The 22913-nt window shown below is 36.2% G+C and overlaps 1 protein-coding gene across 4 annotated transcripts in view; it reads left to right on the plus strand.

Annotated features, from left to right (window-relative positions):
• LOC140427869 (POU domain, class 2, transcription factor 1-like) overlaps positions 1 to 17573 on the plus strand; it is a 329760-nt gene extending 312187 nt beyond the window's left edge. For all 4 annotated transcript variants that reach the window (XM_072513676.1, XM_072513677.1, XM_072513678.1 and 1 more), the window contains one exon: positions 585 to 17573. In XM_072513676.1, the coding sequence (XP_072369777.1) occupies positions 585 to 883 (299 nt within the window). In that variant the 3' untranslated portion in view covers positions 884 to 17573. The remainder of the gene's footprint in view (positions 1 to 584) is intronic.
• Positions 17574 to 22913: the final 5340 nt, after the last annotated feature.

Here is a 22913-nt window from a genome sequence, read left to right on the forward strand (position 1 = left end):
TGAACACCAACATCCTTGCCTTGTTGTTAGCCCGGAGATGAGTTCTGCTGGGTTGAAAGTCTCCTACACTGTCTAGCGCCTTGGTTTGGTTGGATAACCTCAATTTTTGCGTCTGAAGAAGATCAAGTACACCATCAGGAGATCGGTAGAAGGGATCTACCTGAAATGGCAGACATTCATTTCCTCCTTTAAAGAGATGTGGATAGGGGGTTTTTGTTTTCAATTTTTTCTTTTGGATGAGAGTCACATGGTTGGTTGGTTGCTATAATGTTTTGTGTTACATCTGTTGCTTATGATATTAGTTTTGTTATAAATTTATTATTATAAATTAAAAATCTTCAATAAAAATATTTTTTTAAAGAATTTAAAATTTGAAGGTTTTTGTTTGTATTATCACATTCATATACAGCTATCTAATAATGTATTTTTATGTTGTTTAGGAATTCTTATCACTTTTTAATATGTAAGCCTGCTAAGCATTATAAGTGCTATTTTTCTGCTCTATTTCCCCTTTTGATGTAGAGATGATATGAATAACTCCATGAGGCTAGTTTGTTCTAACCTGATTTTCTTTCTCTTCTCAGCACTTGCATCTAGTGGAACACTTCCTATAACCTCCCTTGATGCCAGTGGAAATCTATTGTTTGCCAATGCAGCGAACCCAGGGGGTACTCCAAACATCGTTACAGCCCCTCTTTTTTTGAACCCACAAAACCTCTCCTTACTCACCAGCAACCCAGCCGTAAGCCTGATATCCGCCGCCGGGACAGCTGGACATGCAGCCAGTCTCCAGATGGCCTCTATGTCAGCTGATTCCAACCAGAACTCTTCGTTCACTGTGACCTCAGCAGGTGGGGCCACCAACACCACCAAGGCCCAATGAGACGTACTCCCTAGAGTGGATCATTTAATCCAGTAATGGGATGTGTAGTTGGCTGCTTCCAGCAAAAGCAAAACTGATGTTTGCCTAATTTTTTTAACTTGCTTGTTTTTCAGGATTGTGTCACAAATGACAAAAAAGACTTCTACCAAAAAGAAACACGTGAATATTTATCGTTTCAGACGGTCGTAACAATATAGGAGTCATTAACAATGCATAGGCAAGGGTTCTGTCTCCTCTAGTATCTATTTTATTAGTTCTTTTTAATTGTGTGTTTATTTTAATTAGGTCTGTTGTACAGGCCTTTTTGTTTCATAAAGGTGTTTATATCATGTATAAATAGCATGGGTTTCTTTAACTGGTACAGTTTAGGCAGCCCTGTACTTGGGATGCTTGTGCATCTTTTTTTTCCCTGTGTATACCGTAAAAAAAATTACATTGGGTTTTTATTTTTTTCTTGTTAATGTCTCTTGAAATGGTATCCTTTCTTTAAAAAAAAAGGTTGTTCCTTGTCGGGTACACTGTAGATTTATGCACCGTTTGTATAAAGTGGTTTACTGTTGGTTATTTTTGTAGGAAAGATTCAAAGGTAGATGCTTTGAGACAAAAGTTCACAAACTGGTGGTTTTAAAAACATTCTCGGTTTTTAAAATGGCTTAGTATGTCTGTCCTTCCTAAATGTAAGGTTGGGTATGTTAGCAAATGTTATACCGTCAGAGATATTGATCCACATGGCTAAACAACTGGAAATAGAGGAGACTTTAGTCAGTGGATCATAGGTATCTTGTGAAGTTTTTGTCTTTGCTCAGATACTGAAGCCAGTTGGAACCATCATGGAATATGGTAGAGATAAGCAAACTACAAATGAACTAGGCTAACCAATGGGGAAAATTCATTATCTAGTTTCCTGAAACTGATTTATTTATAGAAACTAAATAATATTTGTTCCCCGTAGGTTGATAACATATCTAATGTTGACTGAGTTTGGCGTTTGTTTATCTTTAATGGAAAATAGGGTTGTTTTTAGTCAAGAGACTTACAGTATGCACAATATGGGTTGAACCATTGCTGTAAGCGTATTAAAACCAAAAATTAAAGGACTGGAGTAGAGCATTGCAGTTCACATGGAGTAAAAATGGTGCCTGTCATTTTCTGTCAGTGCTTGTGTAAGTGTGGAACAAGGATTGCATTACAAGCTAGAATGATTACTGTAGCCACACTGACCATCATGCCTAATTGGTTAATAAACAACACATTTAGTTACCTATTACATACATACATTATGCTGAGTTGCCCACTGGAGATGAATGTGGGTTATAATTTCCTTCAGTCTGGAAGCACATGGTATTTTCTGATAAACACATTGCTGATTCTTTAACAGATAATGTGCTTGAATCAAGCAAGTGGTCATCAGGACATCCCTGTGCTCTGTTACTGACTATTCACCCATATTTACTGCACTGAGAGTGTGTATATTTACTTAAACCAACTAGGTACTTGAGTTCAGTTTATCATTAGAATTTACTTGGGTTGGTGTTCTTTGTGCTGGAAATAATGATTGGATGCAATTAAACCAATTTCTTAATCTTAAAAATAATGACAGCCACCATTTTTCCCTGTTAGTAACTACATTTATCTCCTTTTCAAGATGTAAAAATTGCAGTATTGATAGGGTTACTCTACCAAACTGCAAATAAAATGAATATGGCTGCCTACCAAATATGGACAGCTATTAAAAGCTTGAACCAAAGTCAGTTTTACCTAGCTGCTGTACCAATGACATTGTTTGCATGAGTGCAGTTAATAGGCATCAGTAATTTAGTTGCTCCTGTTCATAAAAGGTAAACAGTTACTATTTTCTACTTTTTAATGTCGTTTTTCAGGTAAAGGAACCTTCAAACATGAACTTTACATTGTGCAGAGTAGTAACCATTTTGTCAAGAGTCTGGTGCAACCAGTTTTCATTGGGCAATTCAAAGTTACTGGATGGCTGAATGTAGACTGGTGTTGGTGATATTATGGAAGTTGAAAATATTATTTCAAGATATACAAACCCTAAGATTGTTTAAATGTACAAAATAGATCCTGTGACAGATTGTACTGCTACAGTACTTGTATCTTTCTAGTTTATGTACTCTTGTACTACTTTCACTGGATTGTCAGAATCAAACTTTAGAGGAATACTGTTATTGTCCTAATAGTAGGTTCTGGACTTTAGACCAGTGGGAAATGTTTGGACCCCATGCACAAATGTAAACTGAAACCCTTTGGTCCTCTAAGGCAAGTTTTTACAATTTTTCCAGGTCTTTCTTCAGTTCCACCACCCACCCAACCCAAGTCATGTATGAAACCTCTGCCCTCATTACGGTTGACTCTCATTGCACTATATTTTAATGGCACCCAAAATACAAAAATGTGCGTAATACTTGTGCATGGAAAGACTTAATGATGTATCAGTAGTACAAACTATGCAATGGAAGCTACCTTATAGACTAGTTGTCAACAGTTGCATCAGTGCCAATAATAAATTGGTCCTCACATATAATGTGCCATGCAGCGAAAAGGTTTTCCCATGATGCTAGCTGTTCAAGTGAAGGCAAGATGCTTTTCTAGAGATGACCTTCTTCGCTTCCTTTCATATTTCGTACTCGTTCAATGGCATGGCTTAAGTCTTGGAAACAGGTTGCCCAACTAGGTATACATTTAGGGAATAGTCTTTACAGAGAAAGTAAATTCGCCAGGTGTGTTATGACATTTAACCAATGTTGGTACAACTGATGTCAGCCTAGTGTATTTTGAGTACGGCTTCATTGCATGCTGTTTCACGTTAAGCAGATTTGAGTTAAAGGATAAAATTGGCTAACTAGTTTATTGTTAACTTTTTGAATGGCTGAAGGCGTTTACAATTTCTGAGAACCTTTAGTTGCTCCTGATTCTCCACTTAAGGAATTTGCTCCTTAAATAACAAAATGTTCTAAAAAGCGGCAAGAAAAAAAATAGGTGTATCCAAGATAGTTATTTTAATTTTAAATGCAAAACAAAACTGAATGCTGGTCATTGACAGAGGTAGTAAACAGGTGTTGAGGAAATATTCCCATAGAATTTTTTAAAATAATGCTTGGTATCTTATCTCAGACCACAGTTCATATTTTGAACCTAACTGGGCAAGTTTTAATTGTGTCTCTAAATAAGGCAACTGAAAATTAATAGGGGCAGAATTCTTAATTTTGTACTCCTTAATGGGTTAATATTTTGTTTCAGAGGTGATCGGTATATCACTGAATTAGTCTGTTGCAAAGAAAATTTTGCTTTAATGGGGTGTTCTAGTTTGAGGTTGAAGCAATCAAAACATGATTTTTATTCAGGATTTTTTTTGCTCTTGTACAAATTGGAGCTGGGCAGTACCTTTTGCAAACTGATGGCTGATGTGACATTGAGGTGTGTGTGTAGAATGGATTGTATTAGCAGGTTTTTGGAACTGAAGATACATCGATAAATATAGGAAATAGTTTAACACTAAAATGAGTAATTTTGATTGGAAGCAGAAAGTGATTTAGAGTGGTTATAATTACAATTCATAACTGAGTAAAACTACCATTTATTCCATTGTCCCATTTTGCCATCTTTCCATGACTTCAAATAAAGTCACACACACGTGCTGATTTATTCCATCAATCCACTCGAATCAAAGTTGACTTTTTTCAGATTAGATAAAGCTGGTAAAATGCAAGTTGCTAATTAATATAGGATAATTATTTTATATCATATAACATTCATTTTCGAAATCTGGAAGTGCTCTTACTGATAATTAACCAAATTTCTCTTCATGAAAAATACTTTGTTTTTCTAAACTCATAATCTGTTTTAAAGAAATTTCTAAAATGCTGACTTAAGCTTAGTATTTTCAGTTATACAATTTTATGCAGCAATTGTTTTTGCATCTTTTTCTTTTAAAAGTGTTGGATGCAAGAGGATGAAATTTCAAACCTAAATATGTAAAATCCAAATGCTTGCAAACTTTTATAATTGAGACATTTCAATAGCATTACCAAATTCAAATGCACCTTGTTGCCTTTGACACGTGTTTAAATATTGCCCCCCTTGAACTGTTGAGGGTTGTGAATGGGAAAACTATTGGCAATTTTAATACATTTCTTGAGTTCAGTCTAAAATTAATCCTCTGGTGCAATTTGTATATTTTTATTGAAGATGCCCAAAAAGGTCATCTACTAAAGTAAACCAGGCTAAATATGCTTGTTCACATGGGAAAATAGATCAGATTCATATCCTTGGAATATATCTTTTTATTCCTGGTCATGCTTTATATGTTGTATAAATACTTGAATGTCAAAATTTTAATTACAAAATATTGAATGAAATTATTGCATACATTTGATATATTTTCAGTGCATTTATATGCGGTTTCCAGCTTTAAGTAACAAGCTTTTGGCTTTAAAAAGCCTTTGACTTTGATATTCAAAGGCTTGACATGAAAACTAAATTTTAAAATGCATAAATGTACTTTCGACTAAACCAAATAATTTTGATGTATATTAAGTAACATTGCAACATAAATAACCAAAGTAAACCTCTCAGTCTAAGCATTTTATTAGGTCTTAATTCCACGGTGAAGGTTTTTTTGCCCAGTTCTAGTACAAGAGCTTCTCACATTTTAACAGCTTGATTAGCTAAAAGCTGTTTATTTCCTAAAAGTCTCCAAAAAGTTATTTTAGTTTAATATTTTACCATAAATAATGTGCCCTTGTTCTGACATAACTTTAGAATGAAATCAACATTTTTACATTGTTTGAAAAAGCAAGTGTACATTTTTATTGTATATTGCTCCCTAACTTTTAAAGAATCTTGTTTGGGGATACGACCAATGTCGAGTCTCAGTTTAAAATATGTATCTACGGGTTTTTTTGAGTACCAAAATTGCCACAACAGTCATGACAGGCATCATCAATCAGGTGAAAGCAGTTATAATGGTCCTTTTGGAGATATGCCTTATCCAGTTTTTAGAAATTGACTTCAGTGAAGTGGAGAATGTGTAACCCTGTAGGCACTTATAATGTATTTACAAACACAGTTTAGATCATGGTTTATTGACTCCTAATAATCAAAATGACGCTTAATTGATACAAATTTATATTGTTTTCTGTATAGTGTATAACTCTCTCCCCTCGCTTTTCCCACTTCCACCCCACCCCCCCCCCCCCCAAAAAAACTGGCGGTGCAACTCTTTGTTGAGGATTCAGTTCCCTATTTGTGGCAATGTCCCATTTCTTCAAATATTGACAGCACTGTTGAACCAAGAGCTATGGAATAAAGCTTTGATTAAGGTCCAGATATAAGTTATTACTAAAAGTTGGTTGGTAAAAACATTGTACAGGACCTCTGTTGATTTGATGAGGTTGACCTCTGAATACAAAATGATCAAATTGTCCTTCGACAATACACCATGGAATTACAGAACTGAAAGAGGCTATTTGGGCCAACTTGCCTGTGTGATTCTTGAAATGGCTATCCAGTTGGTCCTACTTTCCTGTTATTTCCCAATAGCCCACAAATCTTTGCATGTATGTCAAATTCCCTTCTAAAAGTTGCTGTTCAATTTTCCAGCACCTCTTCAGGCATTGGGTTCCAGATCATAGCTTGCTGCGTAAAATTAAAACTCTCTTCCTCTTTCCTCTGATGCTTTAGCCAATTATCTTAAATCTGTGTTTTCTATTAGTGGTAATGTTCTTTCTTGGTGGATAGCCCTGCTGCTGGAATAATGTGTCACCGATTGTCATTGATATGATTAATAGGATAGGATAACCATATCAGGGAACTCCATGTAGGGCTAAAAGGAAAAAACTGATATTCTACCTAACCCAATTACAATTGTGCTTTCTTTAGAGGCTTATCAAGCTGTGATGTTGCAATCCTTCCTGAACGCTGTATGGCATTGAGTAATTCCTGCTCAAGTGATAGGGAGACCAAATAATATATTTCCCCCATTTTAGATTAACTAAATTGGGGGTTGGGGGGGGGGGGGGGGGGGTGGAATCCCATCGAAACACTTTATTAATATTATTCACAATATTATGACCTTAAATTCTTTAAATTAAAAAAGATGACTTTAAGCAATTTGTGCAAACATTTTCATTGGGAAATGAGACAGACCTTGCACCCTATAAGTAGAACATGAGCAACATTTTCCATCATTGCAATCTTTCCATGAAAAAAATACCTCAGCATCGCTTAGCAATTACAGGCTTGCTTTACAAATGCAAAAACTATTCCTGGTGGATATGATTGTAGATTTAGAATGTAGTGGTTGATTTTTGGGTGATACTCTGTACTTTAAAAAAAAAAATGTTTATGGATTTAGTTTCTCTCTTTAAAAGGTGATCTTGATAACTAAAGAAAGAAATCAATTACTTGTGATTCTATTTGCCAAAGCAAATGCCTTCTTTTGCAACTCAATTAAAATGTGGCCTAAGTTTTAGCATGCATCATCTCACTGTTTTGAAACTAGTTAATATTTGAATTCTATGTTTTTAAGCAGTACCATACCATTCATCTTTCACTGGCCTTTTGTTAGAAAGAGGTTAGTTCAACAATGTCAGGGGATGGGAGAGGGTTCCACTATAGAAAAGGTATTTCCTTTAAAAAAAGGAAAAAGTGAACATGTTTTATCTGTGTTGTAAATTGAATGTAGTGTTTGTCACACTAATAGTTGAGTAAGTTTTTTAACTTTGTATTATTATTATTGTTGATAGCAATGCTAAACAATTCAGTCTAGACCAAAAATATATCCTGCTCCTTGCACCTGCATGACCGATCAAAGAACAATTGAGTTGATGTGTGGCTGCGGTTGTCTCCGGTCATTTGGTTTGTGCTTTAGAATAACAAGAGGCTTAACACTTTGACTATCCTAGCTCTCATTTTTGTATGCAGTTGGTGGAATGAGAATTTGCAGCAATTTGGTAGTAATTTCAAGGTATCAAACTAGATTGTGTCATACAAATAGATTCAGCAGCAATTTGTAATCTGATATTTGGATTCTGAGGTTGCTATGAAGCATCAGTGACATGATTTAGACTTTTCTAAAGTAAAGTTCTGTACTAGAAAATATTAGGGGTGTGCAATTATGTTCTTTGTGTTTGGGGATGAGTTGGCTCTATAGCTGACTTTAAAGTGGCTGAAGTGGCATCTTTGCCAATCTTACCTTTTTTACATGAATTTTGTAATTACTGTCAGTGTGTTTTAGCTACACGATGATATACTTGTCAAATTGGCTATTGTTAGTTTGTATTTTTCTGTCTGTCAGCTTTTTAAGTTTCATGAAATATAACACATCTAGCTGTGAAAACTGTCTGATTGCAGTTTGAAATAGTTGACCTTTTGAATCCGGTTTGCTTTTCTAAAAAAACTTTAAATTCTATGATTATATTTTTAAGTATTGAAGTTTATTGTTAAATGCTTTTTATTGCACACCCTTAAATATTATCATTAATTGAGTTATATTGCTACCCTCCAAAAACAGATGGCTACCACGTTTGTGTGGCAGTTGTGGCACAAGTGTAGGTTGAATATCAATAATATTGAAAGTTATTGCAAAACTTGGCAGTACTGCTAGAATTTAAAAATTCTAAGAGAGGGCTACAGTGGTGTCACTGAGGAACTACAATTGTGAACCCTGTATAACGAATGCCATTCTAATGTCATTACATAGAACAGAAGTCTGGTGTTGATGCTAGTCTATCTATGACTGTTGATCAATGTTGGTGTTCGCTGAGCTTTTGTAATAGAAATTTAAAGTGGTACCAGGGTTGGACATTACAATGCTCCGGACAAAAATTGTTGCGTCAAGATATTTGTTAACTTACCCCGCCAGACAAGGTTTTATTTCCTAAAAAATTGAGTTATTTTTGCCACAATTTTAGCTTGGCCATGTTAAAGTAATACTTATAAATAATTAAGTCATTGTATCCTGTAGTATGGGGATGAACAAAAGGTTTGGAGTATTTCTTGCTGAGTGTTTCCAGCATTTTCTGTTTTTATTCCAGTTGATATAGCTCCCAAACAACCCGTAATGCATTTACTTTTTGTCTAGCTCCCCCTCTTTCAAAAGAAAATTTGAAATATTCCAAAACTTTAGGTCATTCCTAGTGCAGTATTAAAAATGTTGCCCAGCTCTTGATGCTGTATTTGTATGAAGCGCCCAATGAAAGCGTTGCAGCTGACTCAGATTTAAAGACGCAAGTGATATCTGACCCATTTTGACTTTATTATGCTTTCTTTGATATGTCCCTATCTTTACTTGTGAAGAAGGAAAGTGAAATTTTTGAGTTATGATCTGCTACAAATATTCTCTGATAAAGTTATTTCCTTTTACCATGAGCCAACCAGTTATTCATTTTCTGTGCATTTCCTGTGCAACAAGATCTGATCAGCATATCATTATTTGCCTATATTTAAGCTCCTCAATTACATATGGCAACAATTTATAATTAACCAAACTTTTCAACATTTGATAGACATAATATTCACACAAATTAGTGATTTATATATAGGCAAGAATTATACACCTTATTCTATTTTTAATTCAAATCTGCTGTTACTCTTCACCCCCTCCTAATTTTACCTAGGCAGCCTCAAAGAAAGCAAAATAAGATTGTTAGCGTTTAATTTTGAATTTGTAGATACACACAGCTTTATGACTAGTATTAAAGTCCTTGCTTTGAAGTGATAAGGAAAACCAGGGACACCAATTTGGTGGTTCAATTAATAATTGATTAAATATTCACTTGGAGTCATGAAAGTAGCAACAAACTAAATTAAAGATTCTGAAAGTACAGAAGATTGGTTACCTTGAGTTTTATGGATACAAAAAATGACAAATTTACAATAAACTTGTCCTAGTGGGTTATGCAGGTAGAATTGATTCTCATTTTAGTGGCTGGTTTTTTAAAGAGGTACATACTCTTGGAGAATGATGTAAAAAAAAAAGAAGAAAATCTTGATGTATCCATTCCAGTTATACAAGAAGAGCACTTGGAACAAAAGTATGGGTCAGTTTGTATAGTAAATTAATAAATGAAGGATCCCTGAGGAAGAAAATGAAATTCTGTCAGATTTATTCCCATGGTTGGTATGAATGTCAGACAGGTTAATATATTTAACTTTGTATGATCTTTAAAGCAACCTTATTAAAATATTGTATATAAAAGCCCCCATATAAATTGTAAAAACATCACATCTACCCTAGGACAATCATACAGTTGGTTACAGTTCTATAAGTTACTTTTGTAAAGAGCGTTTGAGATATTGTCACAGTTTTAATCTGCATTGGAAATTACTGGTTAATGAGCGAGTTTTGTTTTATTGTTAATTATAAACATTCTAATTGTGACAGAATAGCAATTTAGCTGTAGTAAAAATGATTTTCCTGGGCAAAGAAATCTGGTACTCTCAGTAAAAATAACCTAACCTATTGTATTCCACCATATTTTGTATCAATACATTGAGATACCTTTAAAAATATTATAATGCCCGATTAACAGCTATTAATGTCTTGACTTGCAGCTCCCAAATAGAAGTTTAGAGATTTACAAATATCTGTGACTGCACCAACAACCCTAGGGATTGTCATGTCCAATGCAATGGTGGGTTTTGAAATTACATCTTATTCAATGGAATCATCAGTGCAGCAAGATTGTACACAATTGTTTTTGTTACTGAGCTACAAGGAGGATGAAAACTATAGTGTCTGGTGAATTATTTGCTTGAGCATCTTGCAAATTTAAATGAAAATACTCCATACACTTGTCTACTCGCATGGTATGATTATTTCATTTTCTTCCTCAGTTGCTTAAATGGTGCTGTCACCATCTGTTGTGTACAGGAGCTGTTGTATACCTCATTTCTAACTCATGACTGAGTAACTCGCTTTAATCTCCCCCTCAGAGTGGCTGAACCTGCCACTAACTGTATACTTTAAAAAAAAAACTCTGGCATGTATCAGCGCTAGCATGGCAGGAGAATAATGACGGTCAGAATTGACAACTAAAGTTTAAGGAAGCAGTGGGCATATTGCAATCCTTTAACTTTTTCATTGTGTCCCTCCACAGGCATGGACAAGATGGGCCAAATGGCCCCCTTCTGTGCTGAATCTTTTCTATGGTTCTATCTTTGCATTGAACTTTTAGCCAAACCATTGAACCACCACCTTGTTCTTCGTAACCATGCCTAATGGCATATGAGGCAATTGATTATTGCTTCCCCTGCTGTACATCTATGGATTGTTTCCATGACATTACCTGGACAAGTTCTTGACCTGGCAACTCCTTACATGGACAACTGGTTAGTTATGATGAAAGGCTCCCATCTTGCTCCTATTGGGTGTGTATACCCAGTTTGATTTCGGTGACTGAAATTTCCAACTCTGGTCATGGGGCCAGGCCTTTGAACCTAGATAAATGATTATGAGGCTGGCAATAGTGCTCAGAGCCAAATATTGGTTGAATAATAAATGGCTGTTCAGTTTTGACAATCTTGTATCAGATCAGGTAAGGGTGTTGCGTCCATCATTAAAAATACCCTGAGAATAACACTCACTCTCTGAATGTAAATATGAGTGATTGTCTTTCCTGCCATGCTTAGTGCTTTTATTACACGCCAGCAACCTTACATTGTGCTGATAAAACCAAAGACTTATTAATGATTGTATGAATTAAATTTTTTAAATGTCTTCAGTCCTACACTAATCTCATTTCAAAAGTGTGAATTGCTTACAGTGACAAAAGAATTGCATAAAGCAAAGGAAATATGCTTCATTCTGTCCACCAGAGGGACTGCTGAAAGTGGAGCCCATGTGCTATTTGATTGGTTAAAGGACTGGAGACTCCTGTGGTAGGATTGGCTCTTCTGAGGGGCATTTATCCCTTTGGGCTGGGTGATCTGAATTAATACACACTGGGGTGCTATTCAGAACTGACTGTAACTGGCTGGACGCTGCCATTTCATTTTGTGAAAGGAAAATGAAGACTAAGAAAGATGTAGCTTGCTTGCAAGGGTTCATCTCCTTTTCATAATACCACTGTGCAACTATGCATTGTATTCCTCAACCTTGTGTTAGATAGAGACTCAGTACTTTTTTGTGGAGAAGGGTGGATTTTTTTTGTGTTCAGTGATTGTTTTTTGAGTACTAAATGGGGGTTGTAGGATCATACAAGCTCTATCCCAAAGCGAAATACAAATGTTAACATTCGCCTAATGCAGATACCAAAGATTTGTTTCTTCTTTGCAACCTTAATTGTGTATTAAATGCAATTACCCAGCAGGCATTAGTCTAACCTCAGTAATTCCAAAGCTTAGATGTATATTTTGGTATATTTCTGGGATAAAAGGTGTTTTTTTTTTTTTTGTCAAATCCTTGTTCGTTTCAGTGTATTGCTCTTAAGTCATGGCATGAGATAAAAAAAATAAATTGTCTTACTTGGTAGTTTAAGATATAGTATTTTTGTATGTTTTGGGTGTGTCTTTGTGTGTGAGAACATAACTGTTTTTCACTGCCTAGTTGTTCATAGTTTTAAAAGTGTACATATTATCCAATTTTGGACGTCCGCAGGCTTGTATTCTTTAGATGTGTTATTTATTGGAACGTTTTTTAAAACCAAGGTTTTTAATAGGCAGTATTCCTTTCTTATATAAAAAATATCTACATAATATCTTTCAAAAATTTTTAAAACTTTATATCCACCTTATTCCCAACAAAGTAATTCAATTTGATGTGAAGAATCCCCAAATTTCCATTCAGATCAATATAAAAGATATTTAAAAAAATTTCAGGTGCCGACTGTAAACTTGTGTTAGATATAAAATCCTGGAAAATAGGCAATATATTTTGCCTTTCCCAACATATTAGTTATTTTGACTCTGGGTATTCCATCCTTCCTTCGTTCTTGCCTTCTCATTCTCTGGGCTGGTCTTGCATGGCAGTGAGCCTCCTTTAACGAAAAAGCTAAACTGTTAACGTTCAAGCATATTATTCAGTGGGTGACTGACAGAATAAATCTGTACTTCAGTAATTCCACAGGACCACATCACCAATATTTATATTCCTGAATAATGAACCTGATGATTACATCTGTCCATATTTGAACTTCATTGAATCAGGAATTATGGAAACTAAAGCAAAAGAGCATAAAATGATATGTAGATATAATTTTTGGTGGTCTTTTACATGTTTTCTATAGATGAATTCTGTATATGACCAAGAAAAAAGGGATACTGTTATCAATAAGTAAATTTCATGATTTATTAACTCATTATCTCTGAATAAAGATGTGTAACAACTCAGTGGGTGTAACTGTAAGATTTTCAACTGCGTTGAACTATCCCCACATGTGCATGGTGTATTTCTTAATAAGACTGCAGCACAGGTAACCTGCGGACGTCCCTGTATTCAGTGCACCTTAATGCAGTATCACAGTTGAGTGTGTTCACATTTACCCTGACAACAATTTTTTGAATTAACTTCTGATAGATGGTTACAAATGTCGGACCTTTACCAGTGCAAATATTCAAAAATAAACTATACCTAATGTGAGGTGATATCATCTTCTACTAATTGCTATTAGGTCTTGGCAGGTTGGAATAACCAGCCTTGTTTCAAAAAACCCTAAACTGAAATTCAATTGATGGCAACTGAAAAGCTGAAGGAAACTTCCATCATGGTGTCCTTAAGGGTTTGTTGCTCTGGGGCAGTTCTCCTGAAATAAATGCTGAACATTTCAACAGTAATAATAAACCAATTTATTGCTATTATGGTAGTTGAAATTGGTGATATTATAGAATACTGTCTTCAGAAAAATATAATAGACTCTGATAAATATAGTTTGCATAAACAAATGTTGTTGTTAAAAACCTGTTTGTCAGACTGTCACTTTTGGCAGGGTGAACTTTTTCAGCAATTTGAATAGAAGGTTTAAAAAAAGACCTGAATTTGTGTAAACACCAATATTTAATAGAAGGGAGATGGTGCAGGATAGTTCACTGTTTGATCTTGTGGAGGATTGCATACTTGCTTTCCAGTTTCCCAAATTTACCAGTAGGTAATTGAGCTGGTCATAAGCCTCTATAATTAAGAACAGTTGCACTGAATTTGGTCCGTATATTTTTGCATCAGTCCAACACAAATTCAAAACTTGGTAATGAAGACAACTTCCTGTGATGTACTTCTGGGTGCATGGCTTGAAGCTTTTCCAAAAAGCATCACAATCTTGATCTGTAATTGGAAACCTCTAGCCTTGATGAACTGTAGGTGAGATTTCAACTAATTTATAGCAGCATTACTCCTCATTGAGTGATGGCATTGCTTTATATGAAAACTGATGGAGCAAACATTTACAGTTCTCTATTTGTGAAAGTGTTGTCACAGAGCTATTTAGAAACGACGATCAAATTAAACAGATTTGTATGCTGCTTATTGAAAACCTCTTTAATGCTCTTTTACTCTTAATGGAAATTAAGCAGTTCTTGATAAAACATTATACTGAATTGGAGAGGTTATTACAGGAAGGGAATGTCAGGCAAGGTGTAAGAGATTAATATATCCAGCAAACTAAAATTGTTACTGTTGACTTTGTAAAGAGATCCAGTCCCTCCATTTACCAAATTAATGTGCAAGTAAAGTTCTACATCGCCATTTAAGTAATAGTTTATAATTATAATCTGGTTCCTTATTTAATGTAACACAAGATGATTGTACAAAGTGACTGTTCAAAACAGCTTGACAGATAGACCTTTATAAATTAGCCCATTATTGGGTAAAGCTCTCGCTGTTTAATTTGACCCTGTGCTTCCACTTTGTTCAGGTACCAATTCTGTTTGGCCAGAAAATGTTTGCCTGTTGCATTCTGACCATCAGGATCTTCCTGATGCTGTCATCACCTCGGCAGTCTGTTCCATTGAGTGTTAGTATGATCTAAAAATCCTTTTCCTGTGTATGGGTTGATTTGTTACCTGGCTACCTTCAATGATTTCCCAAAACCACAGATCTATAAAATTTCCAAACCATTTAAATGACGTCTTCACTTTTTATGTTAAATTGGTCTTTGACAGAAGCAGTTTTATTAAATGGTGAAAAATAATCACAGTTCCCAAGAAATGTTTTTGTATTATCAGTGATTTTAAAATACACCCAACAGAATAATTCTGACAAGGTACAAGCAGTAATGTTAAAATGGAGCACTAATTAATTTACAGAAATAACACAACTTGTTTAAAATATCTAGTGTATAATGCTAGAATCCAGCAAGTTTAACTAGTTTATAAGAAAAAGTATTACTACAGTAAAAATAAGTGGTAAAGTTTCAAATACTGCACCCATATATGTACTGTCTATGAATATGAAAAACAAATTGTATTTGCCATTGATTTGCTCTTTGGCGCCTCTATATGAACATCAATGTCAGTTTCCTAGCAGAGAACTTATAAATAGACAATTGTTCATCAAGTTATGGCTGTGTTGCCTGATCTAAATTAATTTGTATATTAGCTATTGTGACTATTAGATATTTCACTTGGTCAGTTAGCACTTTGTTTAAAATGGCGAAGAATGAAAATTTGGTAGGAGCAATAGTGAGTATGAAAGAGGCAAAATATGAAAAAATGTTAGGTGAACTTTTACACATTTATCAACAAGCTAGAGTCATCAAGGTCTACACATTTTTTAAAAATCTGACCCCGTGGGATTCAGAATTGTTACATCACAGGATGATATGTCTTTTTATTACTGAAGCAGCAGTTTAACCCAGACCTAACTGCAACATTTACTGTGAACTTTTTAATACACTAAATGGCATGATCCCTTTGAAGAGTGGTAATGAAAAATTTTAAATGGTTCTAGCCTTTGAGGTTAGAAGCAGGAATGTGAAATTACATTGTGTGTGAAGTATTTCCAATAATAAACTGGTGTGAATGCACACTTCATTGTAATTGTCTACTGACACATTGCAACAGTAAGGCATTATTGTTAAGCATTGATTTGTATATTGCTGTGTACTGGTATAATCATATGAACTTAAAATGTACAGTATCATTTCTGGCTCGTAATAAACTCAATTAGAAATGTAAAGATTAATCTTTGGGCAACTGTAAGGACTAAATTGTCAGGATATTAAATTTTACACTTTGACAAATTTAGTTATTTGATTTTATTTAGTGTTTTTGTTTATTTCTGTTACTAAATAGTCTGCCCTGTTTAGTATTAGGTTTTCTAAGTACTTCATTCATTCATGAATGACATAGGTACACATTTGCAGGTCTTTTCAGTTGTGTCTTTTTTCATTGTGTATTTAATCTTTTAACACATTTGTATAAATTTAACTGGAATCGATTAATTAAATCTCAGTGATGAAGGGGCCTTTAGTATACTACTGATGACTTCAGAAAAATATTTTTTGTCAAATTCAGTTGGGAATTTTTGGGAGATTTTTGCCTTTAAAGGGCCTCAACATTTTCAATATTGGCTGAACCTAAAACTGTATTTGGGTTCAGAATGAACATTGAAGCAATTGATTGTCTTTTTTTCAAGGCATCAGAAGTAGGCAGTTACTTTCAACATTTAAAATCTAGTGGTTATGACATATGATCATTTCATTTCACTAACAATAGCAATGTGGTTGAACAAAAACAGTACCATTAATTAAATTAGATGGACGACTAATTTGGGAAGGAAATTGAATGTGGTGAAAGATTATATACTTCAAAGGATTTTATATCAATAGATGTAAAAATTTACTGTTCTTGATTAAGAATCTATAACCAAGCTTTTATTGATTTTTATCTACCTTTTCAGCTTTTTATTTTACAGATTCCTATCTATATTTTCCTCTAGTCAATTAGCTAACTCTGCAGGTTGGGAATGAATCTGCCTCCCTAACACGGAATGCTGTTACGTGCTTTATTTAGAAAATTGGTTCATAAAATATGCATAAGTAGATAAATCATCAGCCAACATATAGGTAGAAGTTTGAACTGGAACTATGAACCTGTATCGGGAGTTTCAACACAGGAGCCAGAAAAACAAACTGATCTAAATTAGCAGATGACAACTATAACTGAGCATAATTTTCCATTATTCCTAATCAAGATGTGACAACAGCATTCCTTGAATATAATTTTTTTTTTAAATTGATTTAGATGATTGCACATAACTCTGATTTTACATGATGCTGCCTGGTTTTAAGATCATGTTAAATGGCTACTAGTCTGGTCTGCTGTACATTGGATAAATATTTGAGCTTTATGGTTTTAATTTATTCCCCACCCTTTTAATTTAAGAAAAAATATCTATTCAAACAAGAGCCTATTTTTCTAATTTATTATGAAACCGGATACACAGCGATAGGTATTCATGATGAACTGCTCAGTTGTATTAGAAATGCAAATTTAACAATATTGCTTCTGTCTGCATTAAGGCACTGTTTGGTTCTTTACTTCCCTTTTCAAAATCAGTTCCATTGTATAGTGAATAATTGCAGATAAAGCTGTCTTCAATAACTGCCATGAAATAATTCCATTGCAGCTAGATTTTTTTGTATTGTAATGTGGTCATTTTATCTAATCATTTTGTATTCATTTTTGTAATGGCGTCTTGGTTCATTAAAAATCTGACTCAAATGTCATGGGAAACGTAGTTATTTTCTGCCTACCTTTGTGCAGTCCGTTCTTTTGAAGTTTACAACTATTGAGCACTTGATTTTTTTTGATAATCTTAAAACAGATAATGTTATTCATAAGAAAAACACGTACGTTGTGCCTTCAGGCAGTTGAATTCAAATTTGAAAATATAGTTGAAATAGTACCAAAATTAATCTTTTTTTTACCAGAGCAACAATGTTTACACCAATCCATCAGCAAACCTTTCAGCACATCCTCAATTGTTACACTTTTAGCCCAGTGCCAACTTTTTAAAAATTCTTTTGCAGGATGTTGGTATTGCTGGTTAGGCAAACATTTATTGGCCATCCCTAATCATCCTCGAGAATGTGGTGGTGAGGTGCCTTTTTGAACCGCTACAGTCCATGTGGTGTAGGTGCACCCACAGTGCTGTTAGGAAGGCAGTTCCACAATTTTGCCCTAACAACAGTGAAGGGACAGCAATATGGTTCCAATTCAGGATGGCACATGGCTTGGAGAGGAGCTTGCAGGTGGTCATTTTCCCATGCGTTTGCTGCCTTTGTCCTTCTAGATGGTAGAGGTCACATGTTTTGAAGGTGCTGCCGAATGAGCCTCAGGTCTGTAGTGCATCTTATAGATGGTAAACCCTGGGAGTGAATGTTGAAGGTGGTGGATAGGATGCCAATCAAGTGGACTGCTTTGCCTTCAGTTGTATTCAGCTTCTTGAATGTTTTTGGAGCTATACTCATCCGGACAAGTGGAGAGTATTCCATCACACTCCTGACTATTGTCTTGTAGATGGTGGACAGGCTTCAGTGAATGACAATATGAGTTATTCACCAGAGATTTCCAACTTCTGACCTCTCGCAGCCACAGTATTTATATGGATGGTCCAGTTCAGTTTCCAGTTGATGGTAAACCTCTCCTTCCAGCCCCCGGCAAGTTGTTGGTTTCAAGGGGTGATAATGCCACTGAATGTCACGGGGAGATGGTTAGATCCTCTCTTGTTGGATATGGTCATTGTCTAGCACTTGTGTGGAGAAAATGTAACTTGCCACTTGTCAGTTCAAGCCTGAATATTATCCAGGTCTTGCAGCATTTGGGCAGTGACTGCTTCAGTATCTGAGGAGTCGTGAATGGTTCTGAACATTATGCAATCATCAGTGAACATCCCCACTCCTGACCTTATGATGGAAGGAAGGTCTTTGGTCAAGCAAGTGAGGATGATTGGATTTAGGACACTACCCTGAAGACTTCCTGAGACTGAGACGATTGACCTCTAACAGCCACAATCATCTTCCTTTGTGCTAGGTTAGGTATGACTCCAACCAGTGGAGAGTTTTCCCCCTGACTCCCATTGACTTCAGTTTTGCAAGGGTTCCTTTATGCTATACTTGGTCTAATGCTGCCTTGATGCCAAGGGTGATCACTCTCACCTCACCACTTGAGGACCTCAACTCACTTGTTCATATTTGAACCAAGGCTCTAATGAGGTCAGAAGCTGAGTGGCCCTGCCAGAACCCAAACTGAGCATCAGTGAGCAGGTTATAGCTGAGTAAATATTGCTTAATAGCATCGCCAATAACCCCTTGCATTACTTTGCTGATGATCGAGAGTAGACAGTAAGCGCAGTAATTGGTCAGGTTGGATTTTTCTTTTTTTGAGGACAAGTCATAAAAGTGTCAATTTTCTACATTGCCAAGTAGATGTCAGTGTTGTGGCTGTACTGGAACTGCTTGGTATGGGGCACAGCTATTTCTAGAGTACAAATCTTCATTAGTACTATTGCTGGGATATTGTCAGAGCCCGTAGTCTGCAATATCCAGTGCCTTCAGTCATTTCTTGATATGTGGAGGAAACTAAATTAGCTGAAAACTGGCATTTATGAATCTGGGAACCTCCGAAGGAGCCGAGATCAGTAATCGATCATCTGCCAGAAGATGGTTGCAAATTCAGCCTCGGCTTTCTCACTGATGTGCTATGTCCCCTCCCCCCCAAAAAATAACATTGAGTATCACGACCAATAGATGTCCCAAAGTGCTTTACAGCCAGTGAACTATTTTTGAAGTATAGTCACTGCTGTAATGTCAGAAACATGGCATCCAACTTGCACACAGCAAACCTCCACAAGCAACAATGTGATAATAACCAGATAATGTTTTTTGTCATGTTGACTGAGGGATAAATATTGGCCAGGACACCAAGAATAACATCCCTGCTCGTCTTCAAAATAGTGTCATATGGTCTTTTACATCCGGATGAGGAAGCAGAAAGGACCTCAGTCTGCTGCACGTCTGACAACGCAGCACTACCTCAGTACGGCACTGGAGTATCAGCCGTGATTTATGTGCCCGGGCCCGAGAGAGGGACTTGACCCCAGAACCTTATGACTCTCAGGTGAGAGTGCCAGCAAATGAGCCACATCTGACACATACCCACCTTCTCCCTATCCCACTTCTCCACAGAACGTGAAAATGTTAAAAATATTATGAGTAAAAGAAGTTCCGAACGTTTTTGTGACCTTTCAGTAGGCCATTTGTCTTTAATTTTAAGCAGCAAGCCATCATGTTCAATAAACACTAAACTGCACAGGGAGCATATGTAAATTATTAAAATTAGCTGACCCCATTAAATCTGGTGAGCTCTCTCCGGAATGTGTTCACGTGGACAATCTCGAGGTCATTTCTCCCCACTAAGCAGCTTCATTCTTCTGAAGTTATGTTCCAAAGAGTAAGTGTGCTTAAAAGTCATTCTGCTATTGCATCTTTGATTCAGTGCAATAAGTTAAGTTGCACTGTAATAAATTATGATGCAAATTTCATAAAGGGAAATTATTGATGTCCTCACAAATGTATCCCTTTTCCACCATTCAAAAGATATTTCGGTTGACAATTGTAGAAAAGAACCAGAAACAATTTATTGGCTTAACTTCACAAGTATTTATTTTATGTTTGTGCAATTGATAAATATGTAGCAAAGTAACCAAAAAACATGAATTGGTACTAGATTCCAACAAATAGTCTGGCACTCGACCTTGTATCCCAGGGAGGCAGGCTGCTTGTGGTGCTGCTTGCAGCTTGTCTTTCCACCAAGACTATCTCAACTAAAACATACATAAGTTGAGTCTGCTACATCGATCTGGGCAGATCTAGAGTGGTGGGCCTAACTTAAAACACACATTTTCAAGTGCTTAACACCGGAACAGGCAGATGAATGAGTCTTGTGTGCACATCATTGGGTGTGGAGGTGGATGAAGACTACAGTGTGATTTGACACTCTCCAGGCATCATGGTTTGCCATGCCATTTGGTAAAGATTGCCAACCCATCAAGATTGTGCAGTTGTCACCTGCACACTGACTACCTCATGTTGAAATATGTCACGTATAGTCCTCTGCCAGGAACACCAGAAACTGCTTTGACGACAGGCAAGTGGCATCGGAGACATGGCTGTGAACCTGTAGAACTTAAATTGCAAACCTGTATATCAGCAGTGGTTTGAAAATGTACCTCAAACATTGGATTTCCCAAATTGTCCTGATTAGAAAACTGTACCCAGTGGAACCACTAACCTTGCAGTTGAGAGCACACAAGTGAAAAATGCAGGAATTTCAGTACCCGGAACGTGCCTTTACGGACAAACAAAATAGCAAATGCCCTGAAAGGATGCCACTATAGATTCTCAGGAACTTGCAAATTATAACTACTGTTTCTGCTCTCAGTGAATCCTGACACCCAGCAGAAGATAAGTTTAGAGAGGAAGGAGATGGGCACACTTTTTTTCTGGAAGAGAAAACCAGAGAAGGATCATCATACCCACTGAGTTGGGTTCACCATCAAAAATAGAATCACAGATATATTCACAGGACATACAACTGGAAGTGATGAACAGTTCATGACTCTACTGCTTTGACTTAATGGCGATCAACAGAACACAATCATCAGTGTCACATTCAATTCTACTGACTAAACAAAATAACTCTTATGCAGATCTGTCCAACGCAAGACAAATTGATTCGACTGAGATTTTAATGCCAGAGTTGGATGTAACTGCATTGTCTGGATGGACACTATCTGGAAAAGAAGAGTGTGGAAATCAAATGCAAAGATCTTCTCCCCAAATGCACTGATCATGGCTCACCATCACAAACACACTCATCAGAAAGATAAATACAACACAATGTGGAAACATCCCCAATCCAAAAGCTCCTGGATTATGTCATTGTCCATGGCCAGTGTAGGAAGGAAATGTTTGCTGGACAGACCAAAGACTTGTATCCTTTACCTTGAGCACAAGCATGACACCCAAAAACTGAAGCTCCTCCAAGAATTTCAGGAGAAGATTTAACATCATCTTTCTCTGGAATATAAAAACAAAAGTTCCATCTGCACCTTTCTGCTCATCTCGCTCTCACAAGCTCAAATGATGCCCGTGTGGAAGGGCTTTGGGGCAAGATCAGATCTGCAATCCAAGAGACATACACCCAGATCCTCAGATTGTAACCTCGCATGCAATCAAGAATGGTGTGATGAGAATGATATGGTGATATGTAGAATTCTCGGTCAGAAATGCCAAGTCTTCAATACATGTCAAAATCTCTACTTCACTACGGAAATGAAAAGAATGCTTGATACTCTAATCCAAAGCGCAGAAAATGATCTGCATCATTGCAAAGTATGCGATGGGTAAAAGCCAGTGAAATCAAACACTACGCAGCCCAGCGTAGGGTCCCACTCCCTCCCAAGTTGAAGATGGCAATGCCACTGTGACCTCTCCAATTTCTAGATTATAGAATAATGTTTGAATGCCCAACCCACAAGATGCAAAGTTGTTTTATTTATCCAAATACTGTATCTAACATGTTTTCAAAGCATTGCACTGTAGTAAAATGCCAATTGGCAAAGTCACACTTGATGCTATAACAGGAGGAGGCTAAGGATATGAAGATAGACTGGAGCTCAATCACTGAAGGTATCCTTCCCGCAAATACTCACCTACCAGGGTATACAGACTAAGCAGTCATTAAACATTTATGACCATCATGGTCTCAGCAAGTTGTATCTCTGTCAGATGGTGTTGGGGAATATCCCAACTACTCTGAAGAACGGCTTCCTGCTTATCACAGAAAATAGTTTTGCCTCTACCACTTAAGATCACCACTGCTTTGATTTCTTGACAACTAAATTCTGCCCAGAAAAGGAAATTACCTTTGCCATGTTAGACGGGTAGCTGCTCATCATTCCATAAAGAAGATCACTACTCTTTCCTTTCCAGGAACAAAGAACAAAGACAATTACAGCACAGGAACAGGCCCTTTGGCCCTCCCAGCCTGCACCGATCCAGATCCTTTATCTAAA

Source organism: Scyliorhinus torazame, chromosome 8 (assembly GCF_047496885.1).
Source record: "Scyliorhinus torazame isolate Kashiwa2021f chromosome 8, sScyTor2.1, whole genome shotgun sequence".
NCBI lineage: Eukaryota > Metazoa > Chordata > Chondrichthyes > Carcharhiniformes > Scyliorhinidae > Scyliorhinus > Scyliorhinus torazame.